General features: G+C 47.0%; 1 protein-coding gene across 1 annotated transcript in view; it reads right to left on the bottom strand.

Annotated features, from left to right (window-relative positions):
- LOC121278115 (dynein heavy chain 8, axonemal-like) overlaps nucleotides 1-21946 on the bottom strand; it is a 1831678-nt gene that overhangs the window by 191716 nt on the left and 1618016 nt on the right. Inside the window, exons 81-82 of the mRNA XM_041188200.1 lie at nucleotides 10370-10491; nucleotides 8512-8630 (exon numbers count right to left, since the gene is read on the bottom strand). Coding sequence (XP_041044134.1) covers nucleotides 8512-8630; nucleotides 10370-10491 — 241 coding nt within the window. The remainder of the gene's footprint in view (nucleotides 1-8511; nucleotides 8631-10369; nucleotides 10492-21946) is intronic.

Here is a 21946-nt window from a genome sequence, read left to right as displayed (position 1 = left end):
GGGTTTGTGCCATATTGCAAACGTACTAATCATGAAACAAAAATTGATAAAATAAAGTAGATTATTTATTTGAAGATAAACCTATATACATATAATGGTAAGTGGGAGGCAACGTAGGTGCTCACTGCTATCTCATTAAAAAACTTACCAAGTTAGTAAAACACGATTTGCCCTTAACAAATCCATACTGGCTTTCCTTAATTAATCCATATTTACCCAAGTGACTGTTAATTTTGTTCTGAATTATCATTTCTAAAAGCTTTTCCACCATTGATGTTAAACTGACTGGCTGCAGCTAATAGGTTTATCTTTATACCCATGTTTTGAACATGAGTGTAACGTTTGTAATTGTTGAAATGTTTGGTATCACCCACGCATGTACGTGTCAGGAAGATATAATAATCTCATAATATTATTGGAATTTATGGTAAAACAGAGTAATAGTGGGGTGTGTCTACGTGTCTATATGTGTGTCTGTCTGTGTGTATGTGTGTGAGACTTAATTGAATTAGAGTGCTTTGATGTAAGAAGAGGGGTTAGGTTTGAAATGTTAATTAGGTAAACAAGGGAGAGTTTAGAAATATAGGTGTCAATGGAACATTTGCATTTTGAAATAAACCAGACTAGATTGTTTTCAAAGGGGGAGTGAAATGTCATCTAGCCAGGTGAAGTTTAGAAACAGTGGGGAGAATTTTCTCCCCGTCGGGGTGTTGGACGGAAGTGGGCGTGCAGCCGATTGCCACCCGCGATCGGCTGCACGCCACCATTTTGCGTGGGCGGGCCTTAATTGGCATGATGCACATCCAGAAGCACTGAGCACTCCCCATGTAGGTGGTGGTGGGTGGCGGGGTGGGGGGGGGGGGGGGGGGGGGGGTGGGTGAGTAGGCTGAGTCAGGGCATGCGCGTGAAAGAGCGCAGAAATCTCCCTGAACCATAAGCTGCCTCAGGGAGATGAGTTTGAATTTTTTAAATTTTAATTTTAAAAAAATTAAAACATATGCCCTCATGTGACACTGGGACATCTCACAGGTCACGAGACATGAGCTGGGACATGTCAATGTACTTTAATAAAAAAATTTATTCAATTTATGAGCCCTTCATGAAACATCATCCCGTCCATGGATGAGGCTTCATGATAAATGCAAAGGCCGCCTGGGCTCTCCGCCTGCCCAGCTCAGTTAATAACTTTAGTTAGTTTTTAAATGGCCTTAATAGGCCTTTGACAGTTCGGCGGGCGCGCAGCCGACTCTGCTGCACACCCACTGAACTGAGGATCAGAATGACGCATGGTGCCATCGGGACACACAACCAACATCAACATGCGTCATTTTATGCGTCGGCCAGTGGGGCCTGCCCCAACCCACTGACCCAAAGATTCTGGCCAGTGTGTTTATTTTCTTCCAAGATTACTGGTAAAGCTTAGTGCTATGAGAGGGTTTCATTATCAGGAAGATAAAGTACAAAGATGTAGCAAAATAGAAAATATATATAAAGGAGAAAAGACTATTTGTATGGGAAGGCATTTTAAGATCTTACAAATGCGAAAAAGCCTTCAGCAGCTATGCCTCAAGCTGCTGTCTTCAAAGGGCTGAGTAAAGAAAACTTCCTTATAATTCAACTTGTTCAGGGTGTCATGTTTCTTTGCCTGGGTCTTTAAAATCTATGGGCAGAATTTTCCCATTGACGTGTGGCGGTAGGCCCCGCACGTCCGCATGTAAAATGACGTTAGGCGAGCATCACCATGCGCCATCGTGATAGTTCACTGGGCGGGCATGCAATGATACCCACTGCATGTCTGCCATTAATTAACCGGTCACTTAAGGCCCTTAACTCACCAATCGATGCCAATTTTTCTACGCCCATGCAATATTCAGGTTGGCGCATGGGCGCAACGGGCAGGCGGGTAGGAGACATTTGTATAAACCTCATCCATGGATGGGATAAAAGGGCTCACTGGGGTCATGAGTATGCTCTCTCAAGTATTGATTTTTCAAAGTTATTGAAATTTGCCTGTGTGATATGCAATATTTCAAGAAGCATATTAGCTGCTTTGTCTGGACCCTTAACCTTCAGGTCATCCGTCTGCAGTGAGGAATCTTTTCTGGGCCTGCAGGTTTCAGGATGCCTTCCCTTAGCCTGGGAATGGGAGCTGAACTCTCCACTGGAGGCACCTCCTCTGAGGAGGAAGGGAGGTCTAGAAGACGGAGGAGGCCAGAAGTCACATTCAGTCTCCCGGGGAGCCACCTTTGGGAGGACAGGCGCAGGCACAAGGGGTGCAGGGCCAAGAGGTTGTCCAAGGTGGAAGGGGCTGCCAAAGATGCCACTATCCTGCTGCCAGGATAGACAGTTGGCGAAGCAGCTACCTCAATATGTCTCAGGTGCAGTGCTGAAGAAGGCTCCGTCTCTCAAGGGAGACAATCAACTATATCTGTCAGATGATTGGGCCTGAGATCTCCGCAAACCGTGTGGGTGAACACCCCATGCCAGTGGCTCTAAAGGTCACAGCTGCCCTCAACCTCTATGCCTCTGGCTTCTTCTAGGGGTCAGTGGGTGATCTTTGCAGTGTCTTCCAATCAGCTGTGCACACTTGTGTCAAGCAGGTAACAGACACTCTGTTCAGACATGCATTTACCTTCATCCACTGCCATTGGAAACAGGCAAGCCAGAAACAGAGAGCCAGAGGCTTTGCAGCCATTGTTGGCTTCCCCCGCATCCAGGGTGCAATAGACTGTACACGTGTGGCCATCAAGGCACCAGCAGGTGAGCCCGGTGCCTTCGTCAACAGGAAGGGCTTCCACCCCATGAACGTGCAGATAGTGTGTGATCACAGGATGCAGATTCTGCAAGTCTGTGCAAGGTACCCAGGCAGCTCCCATGACACCTACATCCTCAGACACTCCTGGGTGCCGGGGTGTTTCAGTGCCCCAGCTCAGCTTGATGGATGGCTGCTGGGTTACAAGGGCCATCCCTTCAGAAGTGGCTCATGACACCTCTCCACCATCCAAGAACAGGAGCTGAGCAGCGGTACAATAGGAGTCACGCCTCCACAAGGGCTGAGGTGGAGGGAACCATCGGTCTTCTCAAGGTGCATTTCTGATGCCTGGACCGCTCAGGGGGCGCACTCCAGCACCCCCCAGATCATGTCTCACTGATGGTGGGTGCTTGCTGTGCTCTCCACTGGAAAGGAGGGATGCGGTGGATGATGAAGTCATCGACGCAGTGGATGTGGCTGCACACGATGAGTCCAGCAGTAAGTCCGAGAATGAGCACACACAGGGAAATGCTGAGGGGGTGGATGCTGATCCGGGAATACTCCAGGGAGGCAGGGACACCCGGGAGGCTTTAATCCATCTAACCTTCAGTTTACACACCACAGATGGACTTCCAGCTCAAGCCTAGGCTGTAGGCTCCATACTTGATACCTAAGTGCCAAATCTGCCAGGTTAGGAACAGTAACTAAGGGCCTTGTTAATAAAGCTGAATGCCCAACTGAGCACTCATACCATTTTTGGAAACCATACACATGCAGAAGAAAAGAGGCACCCTCAGTCATGGTCACTTGTTTGAATTTAATATCACAAGCAAAGAAACTTAAGCCAAAAAAATGACAATGGTATTCCAATTCAAAGCAAATCATAAAGGGCTCATCTTGGGCCAACAAAAAAACACCAGTGATTAACCCGTGTTGTGCCTAAGGTGCCTTATGTTTATGTTTCCGGGTGTTACGTCTTGGTGCTGCCCCATTGTTGGGAGTAGCATCTGAGACAGCCTACTGACTCTGCTGTCCTGTTGGCCTCGAAGACCTTGGTGGGCATTCTCTGGCCCGTGGAGCCAGTGCTGGTCCCACCTGGGAGGGATCTGCCAGTTCCACAGCTGGCATCTCCCCAGTTGTTGCAGCCTCACCGGATGCTACAATCACTGGGAGAGGGATGGAGGAGCTGCTGTCCTCATCCAGAGCACCCTGAGAGTTGCCCGCAGAGAGGACAGGCAGCTGCTGCGCCGACAAGAGGTCGCTTCGGATCTCCCTGCTCACCGTGGATGGATGGGTACTGAGTTGGGAAAGCTGGTGCCCAGACCATCTCCCACACAGACGCTGACCAGCTGAGGTCAATGCCGATGTGAGGGCTTGCTGGTCAGAGCACATCCCCAGGAAGCCCTGATGGGTCTCCTAGAGGAGGCTCTGCATGAGAGTCGCCACTCTCTCCATGGAGGACGCATGGCGCTCGGACATGTGGCGCATTGCTTCAGCGAGCGTCCACATAGGCTCCTCCACCACATAGACCAAGCCAAGCATAGCCTCATGTATCTCCCCCAGATGCTCCCGTACACCTGGCCACATTTCCTGCAGCTGCTGCGTCGCAGAAGACTCCAGAGGCACATCATCAGGCACCAACTGAGCATGTGCCAGGTCCCCTGCAGTCCTGTGACTGCTGGTGCCATGGGCACTCTCTGTCTCTGCCAGCTCCTCAAGCAACTGTAAAGTGCCCTCACCGCTGTGCTCCGGGACACTAGCCGATGTTCTAACTCCCACCGAGGTACTAGTATCCGCGCTGGTGCCTGCCTGGCAGAGATAGTGTGACGCTGGAGAGACTTCAGGGCCCTCAGGTGTGAGAGGGGGCCTCTGCTGCTCCTCCTCCCAGCCCTGCTCCAATGATGCTGAAAGGAAGAACAAGGAAATTGGATGAGTTAACGTGGGCACAATGTCAAAGTGCATCCCTGTCCCCTGGATCATTATGCGCTCATCCTTCCATAAGCAATGGTCAAGCCATTTGCAAAATTAAATCACTTAACATTCAGCACTGCCATGGCTGTTGGGAGAACAATGCTGACCTCACTGCTGGCCACACATACCTGGCCGTGGCACCCCAGCCTCACCAACACCAGTGGACCTGAGCGCATGATGCCTCTCCAAATCCAGGGCCTCCTGCTCAAACCGGCTGAGAATGGCTAACTATGCCTGCCTGCTGCCAGTCCTCGCACGCTTTCCTGAAAATGAGAGAACAGCATTGATTTGTGCAAATTGTACATGGACTCTCTTAAAGCATGGCCCACCCCAACCAGAGTGGGACATGTCAGGTCTCCAGTGCTTCCTCACCCTACTGCTGCCGAACACTCACACAAAGGTGCTAGGCCTGTTCCCCACCCACCTACCCTCACCTTGGCCACATGCTGCCTACATCACACAAGGCACTGCATGGTTTATTCTTCCATAGCAAGAAGGCGCATGCACATGGAGCGCAGAGGGTAGCAGATGGTTCGTTGCCACACCATCTTGAAGCTCTCCTCTGAGCATGTCATCTCCCTGACTTGGAAATGTCCTGCGGTTGAAGCTCAGCGCCTAGATGCAGCTCCTCCAGGTTGCCCCCAAAACAGTCATGTGGGTCTCAGTGTCCACTTACTGTGGGCGGAGACCCCACCTCTTCACTACCCTCTCAGGCTGACGTCAGCATGGGCAATATCTGCTGGCCCACCCAGCAAAGGACACATGCCGTCAATGATTCAATGCAGTCACTACACTCAGACTTGGTGGCAGGGTGGGGGTGTGGGGGTATGGGGGGTTTGGGGGGGGTAGTGCGGCAGCAGTGGGGAAAGCCAGCCTGCTGGGTTAAGTGACCAATGCCAACATTTTCCTCACCCTTCCAGAGCGCAGCAGGTCTTTGAAGTGCTTGCGACACTGGATCCAGGTGTGCCGCACCACGTTGTGGGAGCTCACCACCTCCGCCACCTCCTCCCAGGCACGTTTCGTCATGTGGTGGGGGGGGCTCTCCTCCTTCCATCCTGGGGAACCAGCACCTCCCATCATGCTGCCACCTCCTCGAGGAGGGCGGCAAGCCAGTCATTGGAAAAATGAGGGGCACACTAGAGCCCGCCCTACCCTCCAGCCTGGCCTGTTCCGATGGACTACCCTCCAGCCTGGCCTGCCCCGATGCGCTACCCTCCGGCATGGCCTACCCCAATGGGCTACCCTCCGGCCTGGCCTACCCCGATGACCTACCCGCCGGACTTGCATCACCTCCATTGACCCTCTGCCCAGCCATTGCGAGCAGCCTTTCCAAGGCTGCCAAGCCTTCCTTTAAGCAGGCTGCCGGTTCGCCATTGGACCCATTGGGCTGAGTGCGCCTGCTGCTGCCCGCCCACTCCCACTATGTACGGGAGTCGTGAAGTATACTGGACGGGCCTTAATTGGCCTGCCCGCGTAAAATGGCAGTGTGGAACCGATTGCAAGTGGCGATCGACTCCATGCTCACCTGCGCCAGCTCCCGTTCCACCTCCCCCTGCCAGCCAGAAAATTCTGCCCTATGTGTCTTACTGTTGCCTGAACAAAAGTGTAACTGGGAGTTAGATTGTTTAGGGTATTTAGAAGTTATCACAGTAGTAATTTGTAGATCTACGTATGTATTTAAAAATCATTTCTCTTCTTAATAAATGTTTATCTAGCTTTGTAAAACCTATAAGACTTGGTGGTCTTATTACTGCTGAATTCAAGGCACACATCCTGAACTTTATATAAACTGCAAAACAAGTTGTGGCAGTTGTTTCAAGTTTCACTTTGGGATTTGAGCAGCTCAGCATTTATCAGCGGCTGTGTCATAACATGTTGGAAGATTGGAAAATTATGGCCGGTACCTTTGTAATTTCGATCCTTAATTCCTTCAGTATCCTCCAATCCATCTCAGAGAATCAGAATCACAGAATTACAGAATCACAGAATCACACAGTGCAGGAGAGGCCCTTCAGCCCATCGAGTCTGCACCGACACGTGAGAAACTCCTGACCTACCTACCTAACCCCATTTACCAGCACTTGACCCATAGGCTTGAATGTTATGACATGCTGAGTGATCATCCAGGTATTTTTTAAAGGATGTGAGGCAACCCGCCTCCACCACCCTCCCAGGCAGCGCATTCCAGGCCATCACCACCTTTGGCGTCCTTGATCGAGTCTGCACTGCTATTTTACGTGGGCGGGTCAATTAAGGCCCGCCTAGTGTGACGCTCACCCGGAAGCGTTGAGTGCTCCCTGTGCAGGTGGTGGTGGGGGGTGGGGGGGGGGGCATTCCCTGAGTCCAGGCCTGCCCTCTTTTGCACATGTGTGCGAAGGAGCGTAGATATCTCCTTGAGGCAACTCTGTGCCTCAGGGAGATTCGTTTAAGTTTTAAACATCTGAATAAAGTAATTAAAAACTTTTAAAACATGTCCCATCATGTGACAGTGTCACATGAGCTGGGACATGTCAATGATTTTTTAAAATAATTTGTATTGAATTGTTAAACACTTCAAGAAACCTCATCCCGCCCGTGGATGAGGTTCCATGAAAAATGCAAAGGCCACCTGGGCTCTTCGCCTGCCCACCAACCTTAGGATTGGATGGGAAGCTAATTTTATTATATCAATTATAACAGGCCTTTTTAACAGGCCTTTGACAGTTCGGTGGGTGTGCAGCCACTTCGGCTATACGCCCGCCAAACTGAAAATCTAAATGACGCTCGCCGAATGGAAAATTCTCCCCTATAATTCTTGCACCTGTCTAATTTCCTTGCAGATTTGCTCTTCTGTATCTTTCCCACTAGAATATAGAATATTCTTACGGACATATGAAATAGGAGCAGAAGTAGGCCATTTGGCCCCTTGAGCCTGTTCGCCATTCAATAAGATAATTTCAAATTCCGCATTCCCATTTATCCACCTTTGATTCCCTTGCCTTACAAGACTCTATCTACCTCCGCCTTAAAATATTCATTGACCCTGCCCCTACCGCATTCTGAGGCAGAGGGTTCCAAAGTGGCACAACCCTCTGAGAGAAAAAAATTCTCCTTGTCTCTGTTCTAAAAGGGCGATCCCTAATTTTAAAACAGTGCCCCCCTGTTCTGGACTGACCCACAAGAGGAAACATCCTTTCCATGTCAATACCATTCAGGATCTTATATACTTCCAATCAGGTCACCCCTCAGTCTTCTAAACTCTAGTGGAAACAAGCCCAGTCTGTCTGGCCTTTCCTCCTAAGACATCCCACTCATTCCAGGTATCAAACTAGTAAACCTCCTCCGAACTATCTCCAGCATCCTTCCTTAAATAAGGAGACCATAACTGCACACAATATTTGAGATGAGGATGTACCTAATAGTGTAATGGTACCTCTATTGTTTCTTAGCTCTAACCAAATAGATTCTGTCCTTGATTCCTCTAGTACTGTAACATTCTCCTTAATCAATACTGCTACCCCTTGCCTTTCTTTCTTTCCCAAATTTCCTGAACACCTTGTATCCAGAAACATTGAGCACCAGTAATGCCCTCTTTTGAACCAGGTCTCTATGAGTGTCACAACATCATATTCCCATGTGGCTATCTGCACCTGCAGCTCACCAATCTTTTGTGTGTTCACAGCTTTGCTCTTCTCCCAGCCGACTTCACACTGGCCAGCCAGTGCAGCCATTTATTTACAGTGTCAACCAGATGGGTGCCAAAGTATTAAATGTAGTGGAGTAAATGTGCTGTCCTGGCTATATCTCACCTAATGAGCAATAGCTTGCAGAATGAATCCAAAGAGTCAGTGTATCCATTTGGAATTATCTCTTCTTCTGGAGCATCAGTGTCAAACCAGACTTTCCAAATCTTCTCATTCTTTGTTATCTGCAACCATATCGCAACAATAAAATCAACTGAAAAAGATCAAGGTGTATTCACTTATAAAGAATTTAGAATATTAAAATTATTGGGCTGAATTTCCAGCTTTTCTGCCTGGCAGAATGTAATACCCCCAAAATGGTGAGAACTAACCTACCACTCCACTTTCACTGTAGCAATATTCATTGGGGCCTATTCTATGTACCCAGAGTCAGACGGGAGGCCCATTTAAAGTGGAATTTGGTGCCAAAAGGACCCGACTGCTTTTTTAGACTGAACTGGGTGGAGCGACGTCATGCACATTTTGGTAAATATGAACCGATGGTTTGGCCGAAGGGAGCCTGAAAATCAAGTTTCTCCCTTCTCTTGTGGGGTTGCAAGTATTCATCCCAACTCATAAACCTAGCCTGAGTCACTGCCACTTCGACTCCTTCCCCCACATTGGGCAGAATTTTGCCCTCGGATGACGGGTGGGCCCCACCGGCTCAGTAGCGGGCGGACAGCTGACCCTTGCCAACGAAACGGGGCCCGCCGCCATTTTGAGTGGGTGGGCCAATTAAGGTCCACCCAGCAGGCTGCCCGATGGGAAGCGTTATGCGCTTCCTGTTCCAGGGGGAGGGAATCCCCATCTGTCAAAGTGCGCACTTTTGTGCGTGTGCGCGAAAGAGTGCACTGCTCCCTGAGGCAAAGCCCTGTCTCAGGAAGATTAGTGACAGGTAAGAAAAGCTAAAAAATAGAAAAATTAAAAACTAATTAACATGTCCCCCTCATGTGACAATGTCACACAAGATGGGACATGTTAATAAAAATGACATTAACTTTATTAAACTTTTTAAAAACGGACATGAAACCTCATCCCACCAGTGGATGAGGTTTCATTTTTTATCAGAAGCCCGCTGGGGCTCCTGGCCTGTCCGCCAGCCTAAAGACCGGGCAGGTCTTTAATTATCTTAATTAGCCTGTCAATGGCCTTAATTGGCCATTGACAGGTCGGCTCGCGGACAGCTGATTTCGCTGTCTGCCCACCTTTCTAAAAATTTAAAGGGACCGGGATGGCGTCGGGGATTCCTCTTGATGACAGCCCGCAGCGATTTGGGGGCGGGGCCTGCTCGCTGAAGGGAAAATTCAGGCCATTGATCTGGCCTGTTTCCCTTCCACTTTCCTCCTCAAGAACCTACGTATGAAGAACTCTTCAAAATGGAACAGGCCTTCTGTGAGACAATTATTTGGCTGGCCAGACCCACAAAATACTGCTCTGGGGAAATTTCCAACTATTTCTCCTTGAGGTATCACCCCAACAATTGTGAAATCTTATCCTGAATAGCTGATTTCTGACACAATTTAAGGAATCTTAGTTCTCTAGGACCTTCCCTATGCCCTTTAGCACTGCACATGGCCCACTCTAAATCTGTGGTGCCTCCAACCACTTTCAAGACTCAGCAATAGGACTACTGAAGACAGGTTCTTGATAGCTTCTCTAGCCTTTCCACTTCTTAGTGGTCATCTTTCTCAAGCCCACAGTTCTCTTCTCATACAAATATAATTAGCATAAAAGGTTTTAGAAGGATTAGAAAATGCAGCATGCTGAAAATGTTAGTCATAACAATAACTTTGATAATGATGTTTTCATATTGCAAAGCAAACTTCCAATTCAAGGATTTATTTAAATTGAACTGTAACACTTGCTGCTCGTTTGATAAGCCGGATTGTGCTGTACGATCATGAGCAGAAAATGGATATAATACCTGGGTCAATATCTCTGCAAACTGAGTGAGTTTGCTCAGCTCCACCAGGTTCAACCAGGTCATATCAAGGATCCAGCGGAAAGGTTTCTGTGGGCTAGTTTTAAGGTCAAGGGCTGCTCCACCTATACAAATGGATTAGAATTCATCATTAATAAAACAAAATTTTAAGCTTGGTCTAAACATTACTATCAAACCGGTGGAACAACCTTGACAATGAAGGGTGCAGGAGGGCATGCCAAGAGCAGCAGCAGGCATGCCTAAAATTGGCATGTCAACTTCGTGAGGCGACCCCACAGGACTACTTGAATGCCAAGCAGCGAAAGAGCCATGCGATAGATACAATTAAGTGATCTCACAACAAAAAGATCAGCTTATGCTCTGTAGTCCAGCCATATCCAGTCATGAATGGTGGTGGACAGTTAAACAATGAACAGGAAGAGGAGGCTCCATAAATATCCCCGTCCTCAATGATGGGAGGCCCAGCACATCAGTGCAAAAGACAAGGCTGAAGCACTCGCAAAATCTTCAGCCAGAAGTGCCAAGTGGATGATCCAACTTGGCCTCTTCCTGAAGTTACCAGTATCACAAATGCACTCTTCGGCCAATTCGATTCACTCCATGTGATATCAAGAAACAGCAGAAGACACTGGATACTACAAAGGCTATAGGCCCTGACAAAATTCCGACAATAGGTCTTGTGTTCCAGAATTTTCTGTGCCCCTTGCCAACATGTTACAGTACAGCTACAACACTGATATCTACCGGCTATGTGGAAAATTGCCCAAGTATGTCCTGTACACGAAAAGCAGGACAAATCCAAACCGGTTAATTACTACCCCGTCAGCCTATGCACGATCATCAGCAAAGTTGTTGACAGTACTATCAAATAGCATTTTCTCAGGAGCAACTTGCTCACTGACGCCCTGTTTGAGTTCCGCCAGGGCCACTCAGCTCCTGACCTCATTACAGGCTTACTTCACACATGAGTAAAAGAGCTGAACTCCCGAGGTGAGGTGAAGGAGATTGCTTTTGATATCAAGGCAGCACTTGACTGAGTGTGGCATCAAGGAACCCTAGCAAAATTGGAGTCAGTGGGAATCAGGGGAAGACTCTGTTGGTTGGAGTCATACCTAGCACAAAAGGAGATGGTTGTGGTTGCTGGAGGTCCATAAGACCATAACACAGAGGAGCAAAAATTAGGCCATTCAATCATGGCTGATAGGTTTCTCCAACCCATTTTCCCACTTTCTCCCCGTAACCTTTGATCCACTTACCAATCAAGAACCTATCATTCTCGGTCTTAAATACACTCAATGAGCTGGCCTCCACAGCCTTCTGTGGCAACGAATTCCATAGATTCACCACTCTCTGGCTAAAGAAGTTTCTCCTCATCTCTGTTCTAAAAGGTCTCCCCTTTACTCTGAGGCTGTGCCCTCGGGTCCTAGTCTCTCCTACTAATGGAAACATCTTTCCCACGTATCCAGGCCTTTCAGTATTCAGTAAGTTTCAATCAGATCCCCCCTCATCCTTCTAAACTCCATCGAGTATAGACCCAGAGTACTCAAACGTTCCTCATATGTTAAGTCTTTCATTCCTGGGATGGTTCTCATGAACCTCCTCTGGACCCTCCCCAGGTCCAGAACATCCTTCCTGAGGTACGGGGCTCAAAAATGCTCATAATATTCTAAATGTGGTCTTACCAGAGCCTTATAAAGCCTCAGCAGTACATCCCTGCTTTTATATTCTAGTCCTCTCGAAATAAATGCCAACATTGCATTTGCCTTCCTAACTACTGACTCAACCTGCAAGTTAACATTAAGAGAATCCTGGACCAAGACTCCCAAGTCCCTTTGCACTCCAGACTTCTGAATTTTCTCCCCATTTAGAAAATAGTCTATGCCTATATTCTTCCTACAAAAGTGCATGACCTCACACTTCCTCACATTGTATTTCACCTGCAACTTTTTTGCCCGTTCTCCTAACCTGTCCAAGTCCTTCTGCAGCCTCCCTGCCTCCTCAATACTTCCTGTCCCTCCACCTATCTTTGTATCATCTGCAAACCTAGCCAGGATGCCTTCAGTTCCTTCATCGAGATCATTAATGTATAAAGTGAAAAGTTGTGGTCTCAACACTGTCCCTGCGGAACTCCACTAGTCACCGGCCGCCATCCTGAGAAGGACCCCCTTATCCCCTCTCTCTGCCTCCTGCCAGACAGCCAATCTTCTATCCATGCTAGTACCTTGCCTCTAACACCACGGGCTCTTCTCTTACTGAGCAGCCTCCTGTGCAGCACCTTGTCAAAGGCCTTCTGGAAGTCCAAGTAGATAACATCCATTGGCTCTCCTTTGTCTAACCTACTCGTTACCTCCTCAAAGAATTCTAACAGATTTGTCAGCCATGACCTCCCCTTGATGAAACCATGCTGACTTTGCCCTATTTTACCATGCACTTCCAAGTATTCTGAAATCTCATCCTTAATAATGGACTCTAAGATCTTACCAATGACCGAGGTCAGGCAAATCGGCCTGTAATTTCCCGTCTTTTGCCTCACTCCTTTCTTAAACAGGGGGGTTACATTAGCAATTTTCCAATCCTCTGGGACCCTCCCTGACTCCAGTGATTCCTGAAAGATCACCACTAACGCCTCCACTATCTCTTCAGCTATCTCCTTCAGAACACTAGGGTGTAATCCATCTCGTCCAGGTGATTTATCCACCTTCAGACCTTTCAGTTTTCTTAGCACCTTCTCCTTGGTAATGGCCACCATACTCACCTCTGCACCCCGACTCTCTTGAACTTTGGGGATGTTACTCGTGTCTTCCACCGTGAAAACTGACGCAAAGTACCTATTCAGTTCCTCCGCCATTTCTTTGTTCCCCACTACTACTTCTCCAGCGTCATTTTCCAGCGGCCCAATGTCCACTTTTGACTCTCTCTTACCCTTTATATATGTACAAAAACTCTTGCAATCTTCTTTTATCTTACTGGCTAGTTTACCCTCATATTTAATCTTCTCCCTCCTTATTTCTTCTTTAGTTGTCCTCTTTTGATCTTTGTAGGCTTCCCAATCCCCTGGTTTCCCACTGCTCTTTGCTGCATTGTATGCTTTCTCCTTAGCTTTTATGCTGTCCCTGACTTCCCTTGTCAGCCATGGTTACCTCGTCCTCCCTTTAGTATGCTTCTTCTTCCTAGGGATGAATTTTTGCTGTGTCTTCCAAATTATTCCCAGAAACTCCTGCCATTGCTGTTCTACTGTCTTTCCTGCTAGGCTCATCTCCCAGTCAATTCTGGCCAGTTCCTCCCTCATGCCTCTGTAGTTGCCTTTATTCAACTGTAATACCATTACATCTGATTCCAGCTTTTTCCTCTCAAATTGCAGGGTAAATTCTATCATATTATGGTCACTTCCTCCTAAGGGTTCCTTCACCTTAAACTCCCTTATCAAATCTGCCTCATCACTAAATCTAGAATTGCCTGTTCCCTAGTCAATTATTTCAGCTCCAGGACATCACTGCAGCAGTTCCTCAGGGTAGTGCCCTAGGCCCAAAAATCTTCAGCTGCTTCATCAATGATCTTCCTTCCATTATAAGGTCAAGAGTGAGGATGTTCATTGATGATTGCACAATTTTCAGCACCATTCACAACTCTATAGATACTGACGCAGTCTTGCCTATATGCAGCAAGACTTGGACAACATTCAGGCTTGGGCTTATATGTGGCAAGCTAATGCCACACAATGACTATCTCCAACAAGAGACAATCGAACCATTGTCCCTTAACATTCAATGGCATTGCCATTGCTGAATCCCGCACTATAAACATCTGGGGAGTTGAAATTGACCAGAAACTGAACTGGACTAGCCACATAAATATTGTGGCTACAACAGCACATCAGAGTCTGGGAATCCTATACAAAAACAGAATTACCTGGAAAAACTCAGCAGGTCTGGCAGCATCGGCGGAGAAGAAAAGAGTTGACGTTTCGAGTCCTCATGACCCTTCGACAGAACTTGAGTTCGAGTCCAAGAAAGAGTTGAAATATAAGCTGGTTTAAAGTGTGTGTGTGGGGGGCGGAGAGAGAGAGAGAGAAAGAGGTGGAGTGGGGGTGTGGTTGTAGGGACAAACAAGCAGTGATAGAAGCAGATCATCAAAAGATGTCAACAACAATAATACAAAAGAACACATAGGTGTTAAAGTTAAAGTTGGTGATATTATCTAAATGAATGTGCTAATTAAGAATGGATGGTAGGGCACTCAAGGTACAGCTCTAGTGGGGGGTGGGGAGAGCATAAAAGACGTAAAATAAAATAAAATAAATAAATAAATAAGTTTTTTTTTCTCTTTTTATAATGGAAATAGGTGGGAAAAGGAAAATCTATATAATTTATTGGAAAAAAAAAAGGAAGGGGGAAACAGAAAGGGGATGGGTATGGGGGAGGGAGCTCACGACAGAAAGTTGTTGAATTCAATATTCAGTCCGGATGGCTGTAAAGTGCCTAGTCGGAAGATGAGGTGTTGTTCCTCCAGTTTGCGTTGGGCTTCACTGGAACAATGCAGCAAGCCAAGGACAGACATGTGGGCAAGAGAGCACGGTGGGGTGTTAAAATGGCAAGCGACAGGGAGGTTTGGGTCATTCTTGCGGACAGACCGCAGGTGTTCTGCAAAGCAGTCGCCCAGTTTACGTTTGGTCTCTCCAATGTAGAGGAGACCACATTGGGAGCAACGAATGCAGTAGACTAAGTTGGGGGAAATGCAAGTGAAATGCTGCTTCACTTGAAAGGAGTGTTTGGGTCCTTGGACGGTGAGGAGAGAGGAAGTGAAGGGGCAGGTATTGCAACTTTTGCGTGGGCATGGGGTGGTGCCATAGGAGGGGGTTGAGGAGTAGAGGGTGATGGAGGAGTGGACCAGGGTGTCCCGGAGGGAGCGATCCCTCCTCTCACCCATTCTAACCTGTCTCTCTCTGAACTTACTGCACTCCATTCTCTCAGGTCCAACCCTGACATTGTCATCAAACCCGCTGACAAGGGTGGTGCTGTTGTTGTCTGGCGCACTGACCTCTACATCGCGGAGGCTGAGCGTCAAATCGCAGACACTTCCTCCTACCTCTCCCTGGACCATGACCCCACCACTGAACATCAAGCCATTGTTTCCAGGACTGTCACTGACCTCATCTCCTCTGGGGATCTCCCTCCCACAGCTTCCAACCTGATAGTCGCCCAACCTCGGACGGCCCGCTTCTATCTCCTACCCAAAATCCACAAACAGAACTGCCCCGGTAGACCGATCATCTCAGTTTGCTCCTGCCCCACAGAACACATTTCTTGTTATCTTGACTCCCTTCTCTCTCCCCTTGTCCAGTCCCTTCTCACCTACATCCGTGATTCCTCTGACACCTTACGTCACATCAACAATTTCCAGTTCCCTGGCCCCAACCTTCACCATGGACGTCCAATCCCTCTACACCTCCATCCCCCACCAGGATGGTCTGAGGGCCCTTAGCTTCTTCCTCGAACAGAGGCCCGAACAATCCCCATCCACCACGAATCTCCTTCGTCTGGCTGATCTTGTTCTCACGCTGAACAATTTCTCCTTCAACTCCTCTCACTTCCTCCAAATAAAAGGTGTGGCTATGGGTACCCGCATGGGCCCCAGCTATGCCTGTCTCTTTATGGGGTATGTGGAACATTCCTTGTTCCAGTCCTACTCCGGCCCCCTTCCACAACTCTTTCTCCGGTACATCGATGATTACTTCGGTGCCGCTTCATGCTCTCGTCGGGACTTGGAAAAATTTATTAATTTTGCTTCCAGTCTCCACCCCTCCATCATTTTCACGTGGTCCATCTCTGACACTTCCCTTCCCTTCCATGACTTCTCTGCCTCAATCTCTGGTGATAGACTGTCCACCAATATCCATTACAAACCCACCGACTCCCACAGCTATCTCGACTAAGCTCCTCACACCACGCTTCCTGTAAGGACTCCATCCCATTCTCTCAGTTCCTTCGCCTCCGTCGCATCTGTTCCGATGATGCTACCTTCAAAAACAGTTCCTCTGACATGTCCTCCTTCTTCCTTAACCGAGGTTTTCCACCCACGGTCGTTGCCAGGGCCCTCAACCGTGTCCGGCCTATCTCCCACGCATCCGCCCTCACGCCTTCTCCTCCCTCCCAGAAACATGATAGGTCCCCCTTGTCCTCACTTATCACCCCACCAGCCTCTGCATTCAAAGGATCATCCTCCGCCATTTCCGCCAACTCCAGCATGATGCCACCACCAAGCACATCTTCCCTTCACCCCCCCTATCGGCATTCCGTAGGGATTGCTCCCTCCGGGACACCCTGGTCCACTCCTCCATCACCCCCTACTCCTCAACCCCTACCTATGGCACCACCCCAAGCCCACGCAAAAGATGCAACACCTGCCCCTTCACTTCCTCTCTCTTCACCGTCCAAGGACCCAAACACTCCTTTCAAGTGAAGCAGCATTTCACTTGCATTTCCCCCAACTTAGTCTACTGCATTCGTTGTTCCCAATGTGGTCTCCTCTACATTGGAGAGACCAAACGTAAACTGGGCGACTGCTTTGCAGAACACCTGCGGTCTGTCCGCAAGAATGACCCAAACCTCCCTGTCGCTTGCCATTTTAACACCCCACCGTGCTCTCTTGCCCACATGTCTGTCCTTGGCTTGCTGCATTGTTCCAGTGAAGCCCAACGCAAACTGGAGGAACAACACTTCATCTTCCGAATAGGCACCGTACAGCCATCCGGACTGAATATTGAATTCAACAACTTTCTGTCGTGAGCCCCCTCCCCCATCCCCACCCCCTTTCTGTTTCCCCCTTCCTTTTCTTTTTTTTCCAATAAATTATATAGATTTTCCTTTTCCCACCTATTTCCATTATAAAAAGAGAAAAAAAAATTATTTATTTTTTTTTTTACATCTTTTATGCTCTCCTCACCCCCACTAGAGCTGTACCTTGAGTGCCCTACCATCCATTCTTAATTAGCACATTCGTTTAGATAATATCACCAACTTTAACTTTAACACCTATGTGTTCTTTTGTATTATTGTTGTTGACATCTTTTGATGATCTGCTTCTTTCACTGCTTGTTTGTCCCTACAATCACACCCCCACTCCACCTCTCTCTCTCTCTCTCTCCGCCCCCCACACACACACCTTAAACCAGCTTATATTTCAACTCTTTCTTGGACTCGAACTCAAGTTCTGTCGAAGGGTCATGAGGACTCGAAACGTCAACTCTTTTCTTCTCCGCCAATGCTGCCAGACCTGCTGAGTTTTTCCAGGTAATTCTGTTTTTGTTTTTGTTCTGGATTTCCAGCATCCGCAGTTTTTTTGTTTTTATCTCTGGGAATCCTATAGTGAGTAACTCACCTCCTGACTCCCCAAAGCCTGTCTGCCATCTACAGGGCACAAGTCAAGAGTTTGATGGCATACTCCTCATTTGCCTGGGTGAGTGCAGCTCCAACAACACTCAGGAAGCTTGGCAGCATCTAAAATAATGCAACCTGCCTGATTGGCACCACATCCACAAACATTCACTACCTCCACCACCGACGCACAGTGGCAGCAGTGTGTACCATCTACAAGATGCACTGCAGGAACTCACCAAGACTCCTTAGAAAGCACTTTCCAAACCCATGACCACTACTATCTAGAAGGACAAAGCCAGGAGACACATGGGAACACCATCACCTGGAAGCACCCCTCCAAGCCACTCACCATCCTGACTTGGAAATAAATTACCATTCCTTCATTATCGCTGGGCCAAAATTCTGGAACTCCCTCCCTAACAGTACTTTGGGTGTATCTACGTCACATGGACTGTAGTGGTTCAAGAAGGCAGCTCACTACCACATACTCAAGGGTGATTAGGGATGGGCAGTGACATTAGGAGCAGGGGTAGGCCACTCGGTCCCTCGAGTCTGCTCCACCATTCAATAAGATCATGGCTGATCTGATTGTAACCACCTGCTTACCCCTAATAACCTTTCACCCCTTGGTTATTATGAATCTATCTACATCTGCCTTAAAAATATTCAACTACTCTGCTTCTACTAAGATAAAAGCAAAATACTGCGGATGCTCGAAATCTGAAATAAAAACAGAAATCGTGCAAAAACTCAGCACGGACTCAAAACTCAAAACATTAACTCTAGTTCTCTCTCCACAGATGCTGCCAGACCTGATGAGTTTTTCCAGAAATTTTTGTTTTTTAACTCTGCTTCCACTGCCTTTTGAGGAAGGGAGATCCAAAGACTCACTACCTTCGGAGAGAAAAAAGTTCTCCTCATCTCTGTCCTAAATGTGTGACCCCTTATTTTTAAATAGTGACCTCTAGTTCTAGATTCTTGCATAAGAGCAACCACTCTCTCCTCATCCAGCCTGCCAAGATCCTTCAGAATGTTAAAGGTTTCAATCAAGTTGCCTCTTACTCGTCTGGTATCTTGTGGATACAAACCTAATCTGTCCAATCTTTCCTCTGAAGACAACCCGCCCATTCTTGATCGTCTAGTAAACCTTGTCTGAATTGCTTCTAATGCATTTACATCCTTCCTTAAATAAGAAGACCAATACTGTACATCGTACTTCAGACGTGATGCCCACATCCCATGATAACATTTTTAAAAATGGACAAAAGAGCTTAACTCAGGAGGTGAGGTGAGAGTGACTGCCCTTGACATCAAGGCAGCATTTGACGAATGTGGCATTAAGGACTCAAGTGAAATGAGAGTCAATGGGAAAACTGGGGAAAACTCTCTGCTGGTTGGAGTCATACCTAGCACAAAGGAAGATGGTTGTAGTTGTTGGGGGTCAATCATCTCAGTTCCAGGACATCACTGCAAGAGCTCTTCAGGGTAGTGTTCTAGACCCTGTTCTTCAGCTGCTTCATCAATGACCTTCCTTCCATAATAAGGTCAGAAGTGGGGATGTTCCCTGATGATTGCACAATGCACAACACGACTCCTCAGATCCTGAAGCAGTCTGGTCCATATGCAGCAAGACATGGGCAATATTCAGGTTTGGGCTGATAAGTGGCAAGTAACATTCGTGCCACACAAGTGCCAGGCAATGACCATCTCCAACAAGAGAGAATCCAACCATCTCCCCCTTACATTCAATGGCATTACCATCGCTGAATCCCCCGCTATCAACATCTTGGGGGTTAACATTGATCAGGAACTGAACTGGACTAGCCAAATAAATACAGTGGCTACAAGAGCAGATCAGAGGCTAGGAATTCTGTAGTGAATAGCTCACCTCCTGACTCCCCAAAACCTGCCCACCATCTACAAGGCACAAGTCAGGAGTGTGATGGAATACTCTCCACTTGCCTGTGATTGCAGCTCCAACAACACTCAAGAAGCTCGACACCATTAAGGACAAAGCAACCCACTTGATTGGCACCACATTTACCATCTTAAACATTCAATCCCTCATCTAGCAGTGTGTGCCATCTAGAAGATGCAATGAAGTAACTCACAAAGTCTCCTTTGATAGTACTGTGCAAACCTGCAACCCCTGACACCTAGAAAGACAGAGGCAGCAGATAGGTGGGAACACCTTCATTTGCAAGCTTTGCTTCAACCCACACTCCATCCTGACTTGGAACTATATTGCCGTTCTTTCACTATTGCTGGGTCAAAATCCTGGAACTCCTTTCTTAAACAGCATTGTGGGCATAATTATACAACAATAGGTGATCCAAGAAGGCAGCTCAACATCACCTTCTCAAGGGGAATTAGGAATGGGAGATAAATACTGACCTAGCCAATATTGCCCATATTCTGTGAACGAATTGAAAAAGGAATATAGGAACATGGGAACATTGGAACAGTTGTAGGTCACTCAGTTTGTCAAGCCTGCTCTGCCATTCAAATAGATCAAGCTGATCATCTACCTCTATGCCATTTTCTCCACTATCATCACACCTCTTGATATTATTAGTATCCATAAATTGATCGATTTCTGTCTTGAACATGCTCAATGATGGAATTTCCACTGCCTTTCCGGAAGAGAATTCCAAACATTCGCCACCTGCGGAGTGAAAAGATTCCTCCTTCTCTCAGTCTTAAATGGCCTGCCTGTTATTTTCAGACTCTGTCCCTTGGTTCTAAAATTGGAGATTACCTAAAAAGAAGCGCCATTGCAGATGTGGAGGCTGAAGGACTCCACCAGAGTACTTAGAGGGCCATTGCCAAACCTGATTGAACGAAGAGTGAAGGGACCAAACCAGATCACAAAAGGCTAGCAACATTCAAATAAAAAGAGAATAAAATACTGAAAGACAGCAGAAAAATCCACTGTGTGATGAAAAGCCAGACCTGATTAAACACAATGGCCCTAGCCAGATCACAAAAGGCTGAGCAGAATTCAAAATAGAAATAAAGCTGAAAGGCAAAATAATAATCCACTATGCAGATGAAATGAAGACCCTCAGTGAACGCAGAGTCACAGGAAGTACCCCGGTCACAAAATAAAGGTGAGCAAAATTCAGAAAAAAGCTGAGATTACCCTTTAAAATAGGTAGCAATCAGGAGCAGCACTGGCATGCCACAGCATAGTTGAAAGAAAGCCACAGGTGGTGCCATAACATCTGGAGGCTGAGCTCAACTGAATGAAAAAAAAATCCTTAAAACATCAACCAGAGCTAAAAAATCACCTTCAGTTACATTCTTTAAGCTTAAAAAAACCAAGGAGCTGACCCAAACAACTTGCTTGAAGGTTTCCTGCAGAATTGTTTAACTTAAAAGGTGGGACCCACAATCGCTGCAGAAGCTCACCAATGTCTGATAGGTAAATTCAAAACACTGCTGAAAATCTGAAACAAAAACGGAAAATGCTGGAAAAACTCAGCAGGTCGAACAGCATCTGTAGTGCGTGAAACAGAATTAACGTTTTGCGTCCGTATGACTGCTTCAGAGCTCGGAAAAAGAATCATATGGACTCGAAACGTTAACTCTGTTTTTTATTCTCACCACAGATGCTGTTAGACCTGCTGAGTTTTTCCAGCATTTTCTGTCTTTGTTTAAGATCTGATATGTGCTGGAAGAACAAAGAGAAGAGAAAAAAAGGCTGCTGCAGAGTCATCTTGAAAAAAAATTAAAGAGGTACTCATCAGTTATGGAAAATGGCCATGGATAGTAAATTAAAACTACCAGACCTATTTGAGTTCATGTAAGGGCCAAAACAGATGCAACATTGGGCATCGCAAAGAAGATTTTTTTTGGATTACATGAGTACATCAGGATTAAGTCAGAAAACAAAAATAAAAATACCTGGAAAATCTCAGCAGGTCTGACAGCATCTGCGGAGAGGAACACAGTTAACGTTTCGAGTCCGTATGACTCTTCAACAGAACTAAGGAAAAATAGAAAAGAGGTGAAATATAAACTGGTTTAAGTGGGGGTGGGACAAGTAGAGCTGGATAGAGGGCCAGTGATAGGTGGAGATAGCCAAAAGATGTCATAGACAAAAGGACAAAGAGGTGTTGATTGAAATGGGCTAAAAGGTAGAGATAAAACAATCCCTTCCCTCCACCCCACCCCCACTAGG

This window comes from Carcharodon carcharias, chromosome 5, assembly GCF_017639515.1.
Source record: "Carcharodon carcharias isolate sCarCar2 chromosome 5, sCarCar2.pri, whole genome shotgun sequence".
NCBI classification, from domain to species: domain Eukaryota; kingdom Metazoa; phylum Chordata; class Chondrichthyes; order Lamniformes; family Lamnidae; genus Carcharodon; species Carcharodon carcharias.
Note: the sequence above shows the minus strand (reverse complement) of the source record. Positions and strands in the feature narration are given on the sequence as shown.